The 12,862-nt window shown below is 50.1% G+C and overlaps 1 protein-coding gene across 4 annotated transcripts in view; it reads right to left on the reverse strand.

The window, feature by feature from the left end:
• LOC100768787 (centrosomal protein of 104 kDa) overlaps nt 1–12,862 on the reverse strand; it is a 38,280-nt gene that overhangs the window by 16,865 nt on the left and 8,553 nt on the right. For all 4 annotated transcript variants that reach the window (XR_004768081.1, XR_004768082.1, XM_027398463.2 and 1 more), the window contains exons 5-14: nt 12,647–12,709; nt 12,325–12,407; nt 10,870–11,038; nt 10,461–10,619; nt 10,120–10,347; nt 8,280–8,477; nt 6,809–6,976; nt 6,195–6,368; nt 2,332–2,508; nt 245–451 (exon numbers count right to left, since the gene is read on the reverse strand). Coding sequence is in view for 2 of the 4 variants with exons in the window: in XM_027398463.2 (XP_027254264.1) it covers nt 245–451; nt 2,332–2,508; nt 6,195–6,368; nt 6,809–6,976; nt 8,280–8,477; nt 10,120–10,347; nt 10,461–10,619; nt 10,870–11,038; nt 12,325–12,407; nt 12,647–12,709 (1,626 nt within the window). In the remaining 2 variants the exon portion in view is untranslated. The remainder of the gene's footprint in view (nt 1–244; nt 452–2,331; nt 2,509–6,194; nt 6,369–6,808; nt 6,977–8,279; nt 8,478–10,119; nt 10,348–10,460; nt 10,620–10,869; nt 11,039–12,324; nt 12,408–12,646; nt 12,710–12,862) is intronic.

The raw sequence follows: 12,862 nt of genomic DNA on the forward strand, positions 1-12,862 counted from the left end.
AGCCCGTGCTTCTCCACATGGGGCTCCTTAAGAAACAAACTGGCTGTTTATTCATGTCTCAGGTAGCACTGTTATTCCTCTGTCTTTCTTTTTTCCTAGCCAGCCTGTCTGGTACTCACAGCCATGCTCTTAGCTCAGCCTCCCAATGCTGAGGTTGCAGGTGTGCATCAGCATGGCTGGTCTATGTTTCATGCTGCTGCTAAACACAGACTGCAGGGCCATCTTCTCACAAAGGCCAACTCACCCTGGCTTCAGCTTCTGTTGGCCTGCCGTCTATCTTAGCAAACCCCTCAAAAATGGCTTTGTAGAGAAGATTCCTGCGTGTGCTGCTGTCTTCTGGAGGAAGGTGCTCCAGGGTGAGGGCTGGGTGCTGCCTGTACATGTCCAGGATGATTCTGACCGCTGTCTCTCGTACCTCATATACCTTGTGCTCCAGGGCGCTCAGTGCAAACTGCAAAGAAAGCATCTCAGCTCTGCTACTGATTTTCTAACAACAAAGTTAACTTCTCCCAGCACAAAAGCAACCCAGGAGTACCCCAAAGACATGGAAAAAAAAAAGACAAGGCAAAGAGGATACAGCCGTAGAGGGAGCCACACACCCGCAGTTCTCATAATGTGCCAGCACACAGCACACAAGTCCAGCACTGTGCTTTGCTTTTACTACTAGTGTGCTACGAAAGCACTCTTTAGCTAACCCACCCACACACTTCATATTAGGAAATACACCAGACATAAAGGGACTGACATAAACCTCAGGGATGCAACATCCAGGGCAAGGAGGGTAACACCTCTGTGAGGTTTTTTTGTCTCTCGCCCCAGGTTGTTTTCCGCCTCTGGCATTCACCTGCAGCTGGTATGTGCTGCTGCCCAGAGGCTGTCACTTTGCACAGTGTGCACACATGTGCGTGTTTGTGTGTGTGTGTGTGTGTTTGTGTGTGTGTGCGTGCGTGCGTGCGTGCGTGTTGTTTTGACACTGTGAGCAGGGTACTGGGGACGCAGTGAGTGTTAAGAGCACTGGTCTAACTGTTCTGTCCTTAGCACGGTGATTGTACAAACCACCAAAAGACTATCAGTGAGACGGCTCAGCCAGTAAAGGAACCTACCCCAAGCCTGACTGCCTGAGTCCTGGCCCGGGTACCCACAGTGGAAGGAGAGCACCGACTCTTACATGTCACCGTCTGCCCTCCACACACACACTGGGGCTTCTGCTCCATGGTTGTTTGGACCGTGCTTTCCAGACCTTGAGCTCAATCAACTTATGTCAGTGGTTCACCACCCCCCTCCAAACAACCACTGGAAAACAGATATGTACAGTAGGATTCACAATGGTAGCAAAATTAGTTGTGGTTGGAGTCACCACAGCATGAGGAACTGTATTAAAGGGTCCCAGTGTTAGGAAGGTTGGGAACCACCTCCTGTATCTTTCATTTTAACTGCACTGTGGTGCCATCATACAATCATGTCACAATGCACTGCCCAGGTCTAGGTTGGCATTGCCATGTTAGGGGTCAATGCCTCCCCAGTGGCTCTGGGCCCTGGGCCTCCCACCTCCCACACTTCTGAAGGGCTCAACCCGAGCCCCACGCTTAAGTTCCAAACCACCTGACTCCCACACTGGGTCCTCACCTCCTTCCAGTCTGTGTTTGGCCCACCTTTCTCCTGAGCCTCCCTGCCTCTGCGTTCAGTGTGCATTGCACAGCCACCCCCATGGCCCTGCAATCACCTCTGTACCCCTCTCTTCCTTTCCTTTGTATCATCAGGTGGCCTTGAATGTGATGGCAGCCGTCAACATTCACTGGGTTACTCGGGCCACACACAGCTGTTCTGTACCATGGACAGCAGAGCTTGGTCATGAAACAAGTGTCTGGCAGGATCCAGGCAGGAGACCAAGGTAGGCATGGTTTATATCCTCTGATATATTCTTAAGCTAATCCCTTTTTGTTTTTCAGGTTTTTTTGAGACAGCATTGTATGTTGCCCAGTCTGGCCTCAAACTCACTCTGTAGCCAATGATAATCTTGAACTCCTGACTCTCCTGCATCTACCTCCTAGGTGCTGGGATCACAGGAGTGTGCAGTGTTGCAGACTGAACCTGGGCTTCTATGCCTGCTGGGTGAGCACCCAATCAACACCCCAAAGAATGACTCTCAGGATTTGCTACCACCGTGGATAGTGACCTGTGCATCCTATGTTCTCATTAATGAGTGAACAAACAGGAGATCCTACATGATCCCGCATGTTCACTGGGACAGAACAGTCACTGATTAGACAGACAGCCCTGCTCTAAGCTGTGGTACTGGGGCCAGTGTCACGCCACATGAGGCTGGCTCACCTTCATCACATTGTCCACGGTGAAGCCTGAATTCTCAGTGCCCAGGTCTCTCAGCAGCCGGGCCAGAAGGTCCACCTGGCTCATTGCCAGATGAACAGAAACATTGGACTTCAGCGGCTGCACCAGGTAAGACGGAATGAGTTGGAGAGACTTCACCTCATTAAACAAGGCCATTTCCTACAAATGCAGCACAATTTGTTAGTTACTACAGGTAAGGAGCTGGAGGTGATTCAGTACAACTTAGCATGACTGTTACATTGAACAGCAAAGGGAACAAACAGGGGAGTGAAGGGACAGGGACCAGCCACAAGAGAATTATGAATGGGAGCTGGGGTTTCTTGGAAACAATCAGAGAGGCGGTAGAACCACAGATCTGAAGCAGAAGAGATCAACACCAGAGTCTGAAGGCTTCTGATCTAGGTATTTCTCAGTGTCAGTAAAACCTTTTTCTGAAGGTAAAATTTGGAAAGAGGTTAGGCTCAGAGACAGAATTTTAGCATTGGGTGTCAATGATTCTCTGGTGGACTAGAGAGAAAGTCCCATCTATCGCTTCCATTGTTGGGTGACAGAGTTGCACTAGGTAGCTTAGGCCTCCCTGAACTTGCCCCTTCATGCTCTGTAAATAGTCATAATCTGATGGGGGGAAGTCCTTCTGTGTATGTTTGTCTTACTGGTTGATAAATAAAGCACTGTTGGCCAATAGGAAAGGCAAGATAGGTGGGGCTAGGAGTCAAGGATTCTGGGAAATGTAGTAAAGACAGGAGTCGCCATGTGATCCTGTGAAGAGAGGAGGCTTACCACTGGCGTCCTCCATAAGATGTCTTTATAAAATATATAGATTAATGGTTAAGGTTGATAATTGAGACTGAGCTAGCAAGTGGGAGTTCCGAGTCATTGATCAGCAGCATTGTAGTTAATATAAGACTTGGTGTGTTATTTTGGGCCCTAATGTGGCGGTGGAACTCGGGAGGCTGGCGGAAAGAGTTATCGTTACAATACTCTCTTTGTATTTGGGCCATGAGTGACGGCTCAGATACAAAGGACAGAGGCATGTAAATATGGCCTCCAGAGGTCAGGACAGCAGGTTCCTGAAGTAACAAGTGGGCCTGAACGTAGAGGCTCAGGAGCAGTTAACCTGGTGACTTTGAAAGTTTATTTTTATTTATATGTGAGCGTGTCTATGTGTGCACTTGTGCTATGTGTCTGTGTGTATGTGCCTTGTGAGTGTAGGTGTTTGAGGACACTGGATCCTGTGAGCTGGAGTCACAGGACGGTGTGAGAAACCATGCATAGGTTCTGGGAACTCAACTGCAGCCCTCAGAAAGAGCAGCAAGTGCTCTTCACTGAGCCGTCTCTCCAGACCTGTCTGGTAACATTTGGCACAGGATTACCTCAGATAGTAAAGGAGCTTTAGACCACCCAGAAACTAACAGGGAAAGCCAGAGAGGCACACTCCCGGAGCCCTAGCACAAGGGAAGGGGAGGCAGAGCATGGCTACATGGTAAAACTGTCTTTAAAAAAGTATTAAACATGGGCTGAGTGTGGTGACACACTCCTGCAGCGTGGCTGTGGAAAGGCTGAGCTGGGAAGAACACCTGTGCCCAGAAGAAGGGTGACCTGCGTGTCAGGGACAGACACCGTCTCTTAAGGAAACAAAACCCAACTGTACATGCAGGAAAGAAATGAAGCGATATACATTTTCACTTGTACTGAGACTCACTTAAATCCTCCTGCCCCTGTCTTTCAAGGGCTGACACAACCTTTTACAGGTGGCATCCCGTCCAAGCTGTGCTACCAGCACAGGGCAGCACTTCTGTTCTTATCCACCCTCACTCCCCATATTTGGTTTCCCTGAAATTAAGTTTCTTAATAAAACCAGGTCTGAGATTCTTCACATTTTGAAGAATGACAAAAGTTCTAAGACAGATGTATACACTCACAAAAACTTGCATCAAACTTTAAGGAATTCTTAGATTTCTCAAGTCCAGATATGGAGCTTAAGGATACCTGAATCAGCTGGGCAGTGCACACCTGTAATCCCAGTGCTTGGGAGGCTTAGCACAAACACGACATCTAGTTCTAGGTCACTCCTGGCTACACAGCAAGTTCCAGGTGAGCCCATGTCTCATATTAAGAAAAGCAAAACAAGCTTCCTGAACTAGATGTGTTCATCAGCTGATTTAAATAAAGCCACATATTTTCACAGTTCTTCATAAACCGGGTGTCAGAGCTTCTTTCCTTTGTCAGCAGTCCTCTAGGTGATTACACTTCATTCTGTCTGTGCGGGTGTGCGGGTGTGCAGGTGTGCGGGTGTTCGGGTGTGCGGGTGTGCACACACCACAGAGGGAGAGGGCAGAAGACAATTTGTTGGAGTTTTCCTCCAACTGCGTTGGCCCAACTTAAGGATTGAACTCAGGTTGTCAGGCTTGGTGGCAGGCGTGCCTTTTGCCCATTGAGCCATCGCTCCAGCCCTTTCTTTGTTCGTGTGAATGGTGCATGTGCTCAACCATGCGTATTGGCATGTGTGCAGATGCAGGTGCTCAGCCATGCACATTGACTTGTGTGCAGGTGCAGGTGCTCAGTCATGCACATTGACATGTGTGCAGGTGCAGGTGCTCAGCCATGCACATTGACATGTGTGCAGGTGCAGGTGCTCAGCCATGCACATTGACATGTGTGCAGGTGCAGGTGCTCAGTCATGCACATTGACTTGTGTGCAGGTGCAGGTGCTCAGCCATGCACATTGACATGTGTGCAGATGCATGTGCTCAGCCATGCACATTGACATGTGTGCAGATGCATGTGCTCAGTCATGCACATTGACATGTGTGCAGGTGCAGGTGCTCAGCCATGCACATTGACATGTGTGCAGGTGCAGGTGCTCAGCCATGCACATTGACATGTGTGCAGGTGCAGGTGCTCAGTCATGCACATTGACATGTGTGCAGGTGCAGGTGCTCAGCCATGCACATTGACATGTGTGCAGGTGCAGGTGCTCAGCCATGCACATTGACATGTGTGCAGGTGCAGGTGCTCAGCCATGCACATTGACATGTGTGCAGGTGCAGGTGCTCAGTCATGCACATTGACATGTGTGCAGGTGCAGGTGCTCAGCCATGCACATTGACTTGTGTGCAGGTGCATGTGCTCAGCCATGCACATTGACATGTGTGCAGATGCATGTGCTCAGCCATGCACATTGACATGTGTGCAGATGCATGTGCTCAGCCATGCACATTGACATGTGTGCAGGTGCAGGTGCTCAGCCATGCACATTGACATGTGTGCGGGTGCAGGTGCTCAGCCATGCACATTGGCATGTGTGTAGGTGCATGGGGAAGCCCAAGCTGACTTCAGGAATCTTCCTCCACACCTAATCCACCTTACTTGAGGCAGGGTCTCTCAATCAAACCCAGAGACTACCAACATGGCTGGCCTTGCTACACAGCTCGCTCACTCCATGGACCTATCTCTATCATCCAAGGCTGGGATAACAGGGGAGCATGATGCCCACCTGGTGTTTATGTGGGTTGAAAGGATCTTAACTGGGAGACAGCAACTGCATTAACTGCGGAGCTGTCTCCCTAGCTTTATACATTCATTATTTCTGTCTCCAATAAGCTGGGTGTGGAATCATGCCTGCAACCTGAGCACTTGGGGAGCCAGCCTGGACTACAGGTGAGCTCAAGTCCAGTCAGCATTACAAAATGAGACTGTCTCAAAACAGCAACACAAGTCTGTGTGTAGACTGAGCTCACCCTCCAGCACCAGGGGAGCATGACGCAGGTGTCTGAGGCTCTGGAGTACAGAACCCCGCAAGGCAGAGTCAGACAGCCACAACAAGGTGATGGGCAAGTTCAGACCTGGATGAAATTCAAAGCTATGACGCGGAGGCGAGCCGAGGAGTCTCCGGTTCTGGTGAGTAAAAGGGGGACAGTTCTCTCCACACAGTGTGTTGTTTCCAGTTTGCTCAGCTTGTGCTTGGGAATATACTGCGTAATTATCATTTTCAGCAATTTCAATGAAGCCTGAAAGACCTGAAGAAAATGAGGTCAGACAGATGAGCTGCAGTAGTGGGAGTTCAAGAGGAAACAGCAAATCAACAAATGTGAACGTTATACTATAAACTGCTTCCAAGTGCAGCACCCCCACCTGGAGCCCTGCTCTCATTGTGGCCCTCACTGACCCTCCTGACCATGCTCTGTCAGCTCACTGCTCCCGAGAGACACCCAGCTCTTAACTTTTCTTTTTTGGAATGCACTTTGCTGGCTTCTCAAGGCTCATGAAAAAGAGAAGAGCAGAATGCTGGTCTGAGGGAAAATGGAGACCGTGCAGAGCAGAGGAAGGGCCCAGGCAAGGACGCTGTCTCTCACCTGCCACTTTCCCTGGAGCCTAGGACACACCTCCTGCTGGCCTCACTGAAAGCTAAGTCACTGGTTACTTTAATGACCTGTGAGCAGCAGGCAGAGGGACTTACTGAGGTCACAATGTCCTTTGTGGCTCTTCTGATGAGAAAGACAGATGCTCTGAGTATGTTTTTCAAATCTTCCTTCTGGGTCCCAACAGGCATCTCCATCAGCTTCTTGTACAATGCCAGCAGTGCATCCTCTCGGCAGGACCATGTCTTGGAATAGGCCCCAGCCACCTAGCAGGAAACAGCAGTCCTGCTTCACCTCAGGAGGCAGACTGTCCAGCCCCACACCGCCACCTCAGACTGCCAGGCTGCACTTAGAACTCTTTTATAGTAGGAAGCCCTCTGCAGAATGAGAGGTAGAGCTGCAAGTGCTAATGGGAAATTAAGACCTGAGACCTCCACATGTGAATGGCAGGATGTACATGTGTACACACACAGACAGACACACAGACACAAACACACACACACAGACATAGACATAGACACAGACACAGACACACACACAGACACACACACACACACACACACACACAGACACAGACACACACACACACAGACACACACACAGACACACAGACACAGACAGACACACAAACACAGACACAGACACACACACACAGACACACACACACACAGAGACACAGACACAGACACAGACACAGACACACACACAGACACACAGACACAGACACAGACACACAGACACACACACACACTCACACACACACACACACACACACACAGACACACACACAGACACACACACAGACACACAGACACACACACAGAGACACAGACACAAACAAACACACACATAGACACAGACACAGACACAGACACACACAACACACACACAGACACAGGCACACAGACACACAACACACACACAGACACACAGACACAGACACACACAGACACACACACACACACACACAGACACACAGACACACACACAGACACACAGATACACAGACACACACACAGACACAGACACACAGACACACACACACACACAGACACACACACACACACAGACACACAGACACACACACAGACACACACACAGACACACAGATACACAGACACACACACAGACACAGACACACATACACAGACACACATACACAGACACAGACATAGACACAGACACACACACACAGACACACAGACACACACACAGACACACACACAGACACACACACAGACACACACACAGACACACAGACACACAGACACACACACAGACACACAGATACACAGACACACACACAGACACAGACACACATACACAGACACACAGACACACATACACAGACACAGACACAGACACACACACACACAGACACACACACAGACACAGACACACACACACACACAGACACACAGACACACACACTTGTACGCATGTTAAACAAAGCAAAAACACAATCTGTAGCTGTTTCCCCCTTTTTCCTTATGTTGGTGTGCTCTGCTTGTGTGTACATGCACACATGTGTGTCATGCATGTGCATAACTTGATTTTCCTTTTTTTTACCAAAGCTTCGCCTAAGGTGTCGATGGTAGAACCGGCTTCTCTCAAGGCCTTCTCTGTCAAGGGCTCTGGCTCCCCTGAGACACCCCGTCTCCGGACATCACTGCTGTCTGCCTGTCTCACTTCTGGCTCTGCGGAAGCTTCCCCCAGCTGCTTTCTAGTGATAGGAAGAGGCCGTTCATCGTAGGGCAGGACGTCCACCTGTGGGCGAGCAGAGGGCTGTGGGTGGGGCTCTGCCCAGGGTGTCTGCTCCACAGCCTGATGGGAGGCGAGAGGTCCACAGGGATGGGTTACTCTGCTAAGTGGCATCAGATCAGAATAATTCCTACAAGTGGTTATAACTGGGAAAATTCGATGAAGCCTTCCTTCCCTTCCTGTCTAAATTCACGACCAGCACACAAATTCAGCTCGGACACTATAGCCACCTGCAGCCATTTAAGTTCAGCTGACACAAAGCACAGGAGGAAGGGCCATCATCCCATTGTGTTTCAGACTAGTGTTTGCTGACATACTGCAGTGCATAGAGCAGTAAACATGTTTCTTATCTGGGTCTCAGGCCCAACACAGCTTCCCAGTGAGGGAATCTGTGACAAGCTTCCTCTGTGGTGCTCCTCTGTGGTGCTCCTTGGTGAGGCAGCTGCCACCCCAGTCTTCTGTCCTCTAGCACCTAACTCACCAGGCACTGTTCTTGGAGCCCACACAGCAGTGAGGATGGACCTTCTGCCCTCACAACCTTGTCCAGTCAGAGACAAAGACACAGAACCAAAACCACAAGTACACAGCAGAGTGGGAGTGGAGATGGAGCACTCCTGCCTGGGCACTGAAGCACACGGTACTGAGACAGTCGGTGAGTGCACATGGGTGAGAATAAATTTCTCAAAGTCTGAAATCACTGTGTGCAACCTTGAGACAACATAGAAGACTAGGCCACAGGGGCATCACTACCCTAAGGTGGAAACGTGGGCAAAGGCCCCTTCTGAAAAGGCCTGGTGAGGCCAGTCAGCATAGGGCTCTCCTGTTCTTGATGCTGCTCCAGAGGCTGGAGTATGTGAATCAAGTTGATGGAGCCAGACTCAAGTGAGGACCTGCTGGAGAATGTGCTGCTGTGACAGAAGGCAGCCTAGGGGACAGGGGACAGGAAGAAACTAGGTTTCTGACGACAATATTGAGCTCTCGAGTCAAACCAATCCTGGAACCTGCAGGACCTATTATATTCCTAGCTTAACAGTCAATAAAAAGCCCAGCTTGACTCAGGTTCCTGTTACGATGCTGCTCTAACAGGCACAGTGACCATGGATACATGACTGAGGCACTATGTGGAAAAGTATGTACAGGGAACGTACCCATATGAGACAGGGCCTCACTCTAATGCCTTGGATGTCCTGTTACTTGCTAGGCAGCCCAAGCTGAGCTGGCAGCAATCTTGCCTCAGCTTCTTGAGAGCTCCAGGCATGGGCATTTTACACATGCTCTCTCATTCCTTGAAGCAATGCTTGAAATATATATATATATATATATATATATATATATATATATATATATATACACACACACATATATGTAATTTTTTCTTACAGAAGAACCACGGGCTCAAAAGATAAGACTTTGTGAGCCCACAGATGACAGGGCAGACCCAGAGGGCCCCACATGGTAGGTTACAGATGTGCCTCTCAAGGGGTGTGGCCAATGGACAATGCTTGCTTGTGCTCTGCTATCGTCCCAGGTCCCTTCTGGATTCAGGAGGGCGGGGCCTGGGGGCAGGCATGCACCCGTGCTTTGGGATTAGAACCCATTGCAGCCCAGGTGCTGCTGGAAACAGGCACGCCAAAGTGGAGTAACTTACATGGCTCCTAGGTGCAGGGCCTGCGGCAGGCGGGGACTGGTCCACTGCCGGATGCCGAGGAGAAGATGCCAAGGTATATGCCAAAGGCTTTTCCCGGAGGACAGGGCCTGCAAATGTGTCTTCTGGTGCCAGCTCTTCTGTGCATGGGTGTGAGGACATGGCCTTCCAGTGCTGGGGGCTGCTGGGAGACGCAAGGGGCTGGAGGGGCAAAGCGAAAGGCCTCTGCATCTGGGGGAGAGACAAAGGACAAGGGGCTGCGACACGACACACGGTGTGGAGAACCCGCGTTAGCCCACACGCTCACCTCTCCCATGTGCCCCTACCCTGTGGCCCATTCTGACCTCTGGCTCGCCCTGCAGGAGGCCATGCAGCTCCAGCTGTTCATACACCTGGGCACGGTAGCGTGCCATTTGCTGTTTCTTCTCTTTGGCCAGGTCATAGTCTTCTTTCTCCACTGCGCAGCGCTTCTCCACCTCATAGCGCCCCAGGCGCTCACCAACCTGCGGCACACAATGGGCATCTGCTCACAGGACAGCTGTGGGTGGCAGAGATCTGTCCTGCGTGCTATCTCAACACAGGGTTCCCAGGAGCTTCACACAGGCTAAGACAGCCAGGCCCCAGAGGAGGAGTAAGCCTCCGGGTCCAGCTCCGCCCCCACCTGCCTGGGGTTCTGACTCCTAGTCTATCCCTCAGCTTTGGGAGCCCTCGTTGGGGGGTGCAGAGGAGGCCCACGGCTCTCAGAACCGGCACCTTCTGTAAGTCAGCAATCGCCTGCTTCAGCTTCTTTGCATGGTCATAGCGCTCCTTCTTGACAGCGTCCCGTTTCTTTTCATCCAGCCTGCGGATGATCTGTGCGACTTCAGGGTCTTGGTACATGTCAAATGCCAAGTCATCAAGTGGAGAGATATAGTCAGATCTCCTAAGGAGAGAAAACGTCCCTTCAGGTCAGGAGAGTCCAGAGCTCATGCTGGTAAGAAGGTCCCAGCTTTGTTCACGGGGGCTCCTATAGACTCGGACAGGCTGGTCAGGCTGCAGCCATGAGCTCTCTGGGGCTCCTGCTCCTGGTGCTTCACCGAGCTGTGTGTCAGGCCAAGCCTCAGGTAAACTCAGCATCCATGACCATGTGATCAGTGCCACTATCTACATCATGACAGTGAGGAACCTCATTCTGGGGCTGCAAAGTGCAGCAATGGCATGTGCCAGGACCGCATCACACAGACCTGAGGACCAGTTCCAGGGCTTCATGTCAGCTGCACTGGCTGCAAGATGTGAGCCAAATTCATACAAGCTGTGACTGGGGCATTTTACATATAAGTCAAGTTTAATTAGATATTATTTGTCACAAAGAATTTAGTTGGAAAACTTGAATAACAATGAGCTCAAAAATCCCCAGGTCCCCTTTGATCAGGCCCTTTGCCTGCTAGCCCAGTTCCTGATGGACAGCTGCAGCAGCTACGAACATCCCTTCCATCCAGTAATGTAAGGGTTAACATGACGTACATGTTGCTCCCACACACTACATATTAACTCTCAATACTATGCTTACAACTTTATACCACTTTGCCATGATGTCCCAGAAATAACACAAAGGTTTTAGTTTTAAAAACCTTACCCCCACTTCCCCACCCCCACAAAAAAAAAGTCCCACGGTGCCATAGTCTGAATTTCTAGGGCAGGAGCACACCCACTTTTATGTATTACCCCAGGGCCAAGTCAGGTTCTCACAGAATGAATTCCAGCACTGACACTCACACTTCACAGAATCCTGGGGGCCATGGATTCTGCCTGCCCCACCACTGAAGGTGGAACTCTGCTGGAGAATGCCACTGGGCACTGCAGCTGCTTTGTAGGTGCAGGCTTCGGTGTGGCCCCCAGGAAGGAGCTGTCCAGTGATACAGCTGAGGGTACACCTGGTTCTCTAGCAGGCTCTGGACTCTGAAGCAGAGCCTGAGAGCTGAGGCATGGTGACAACTCATCACTGTTCTCAGGGTCACTGCTAACACTGAACACACAGAACTGAAGCCTCTCTGAATGCCTCAGTGGAGGTGTGCAAGATATGCAGCCACCTTAATCCCTGCACAGACACCAGACAACTCAACCAGTGACTTATCTGCTCACCCGACCTAAACCTTCCTGAGACCTCAAATCCTTTGGAATGACTGAGGAGTCATGAGTACCTTGTAAAGGAAATGGGAGGGCTCTTACCCAGCAAAAGTTCCCTCTAGGGCTGGGTCCTCATTGTGGGGACTGTGGCCAAGGTAATGGTCAATCAGCTTCTCTCTAGAGGTCTTTGGGAACAAAACATCTTCTTAGACTCTCAGCAAACAGAGGACAAAACAAATCTTAATTTTACAACTGTTTAATAGAGAGGTGCCAGCAAGACTCAGTGGCCCTAGTTGTCTGAATGGGCGGTAAAATTCCCAAGTAAAGTTTTGAAGCCTTTGGAATTGATACATTTTGTGATGAGAATTAATGATTCCTCCTCCCAAAGAAATTCCTTTTATGGAACTAAACTTTCCATACTTACAATGTTGCTTTCATCACCAAAATCTGCAGGGTCTCCAATGATATTTATCGCAACCAAAGCCACCTAAGAAACAGTTAAATCAGCAGACATTAAGTATGAAGTGTCTGAGATGCCTTATGCTCTATAACTGACTCTTGACTGTGGTGTTTTGAGGTAGGATGTGTACTCCCAAGTGCATGGACAGCAGCAGGGTTCACGCTAATGTAGAGAATGGTG

The sequence above is a fragment of the Cricetulus griseus genome, chromosome 2 (genome assembly GCF_003668045.3).
Source record: "Cricetulus griseus strain 17A/GY chromosome 2, alternate assembly CriGri-PICRH-1.0, whole genome shotgun sequence".
In the NCBI taxonomy this organism is placed as follows: Eukaryota; Metazoa; Chordata; class Mammalia; order Rodentia; family Cricetidae; genus Cricetulus; species Cricetulus griseus.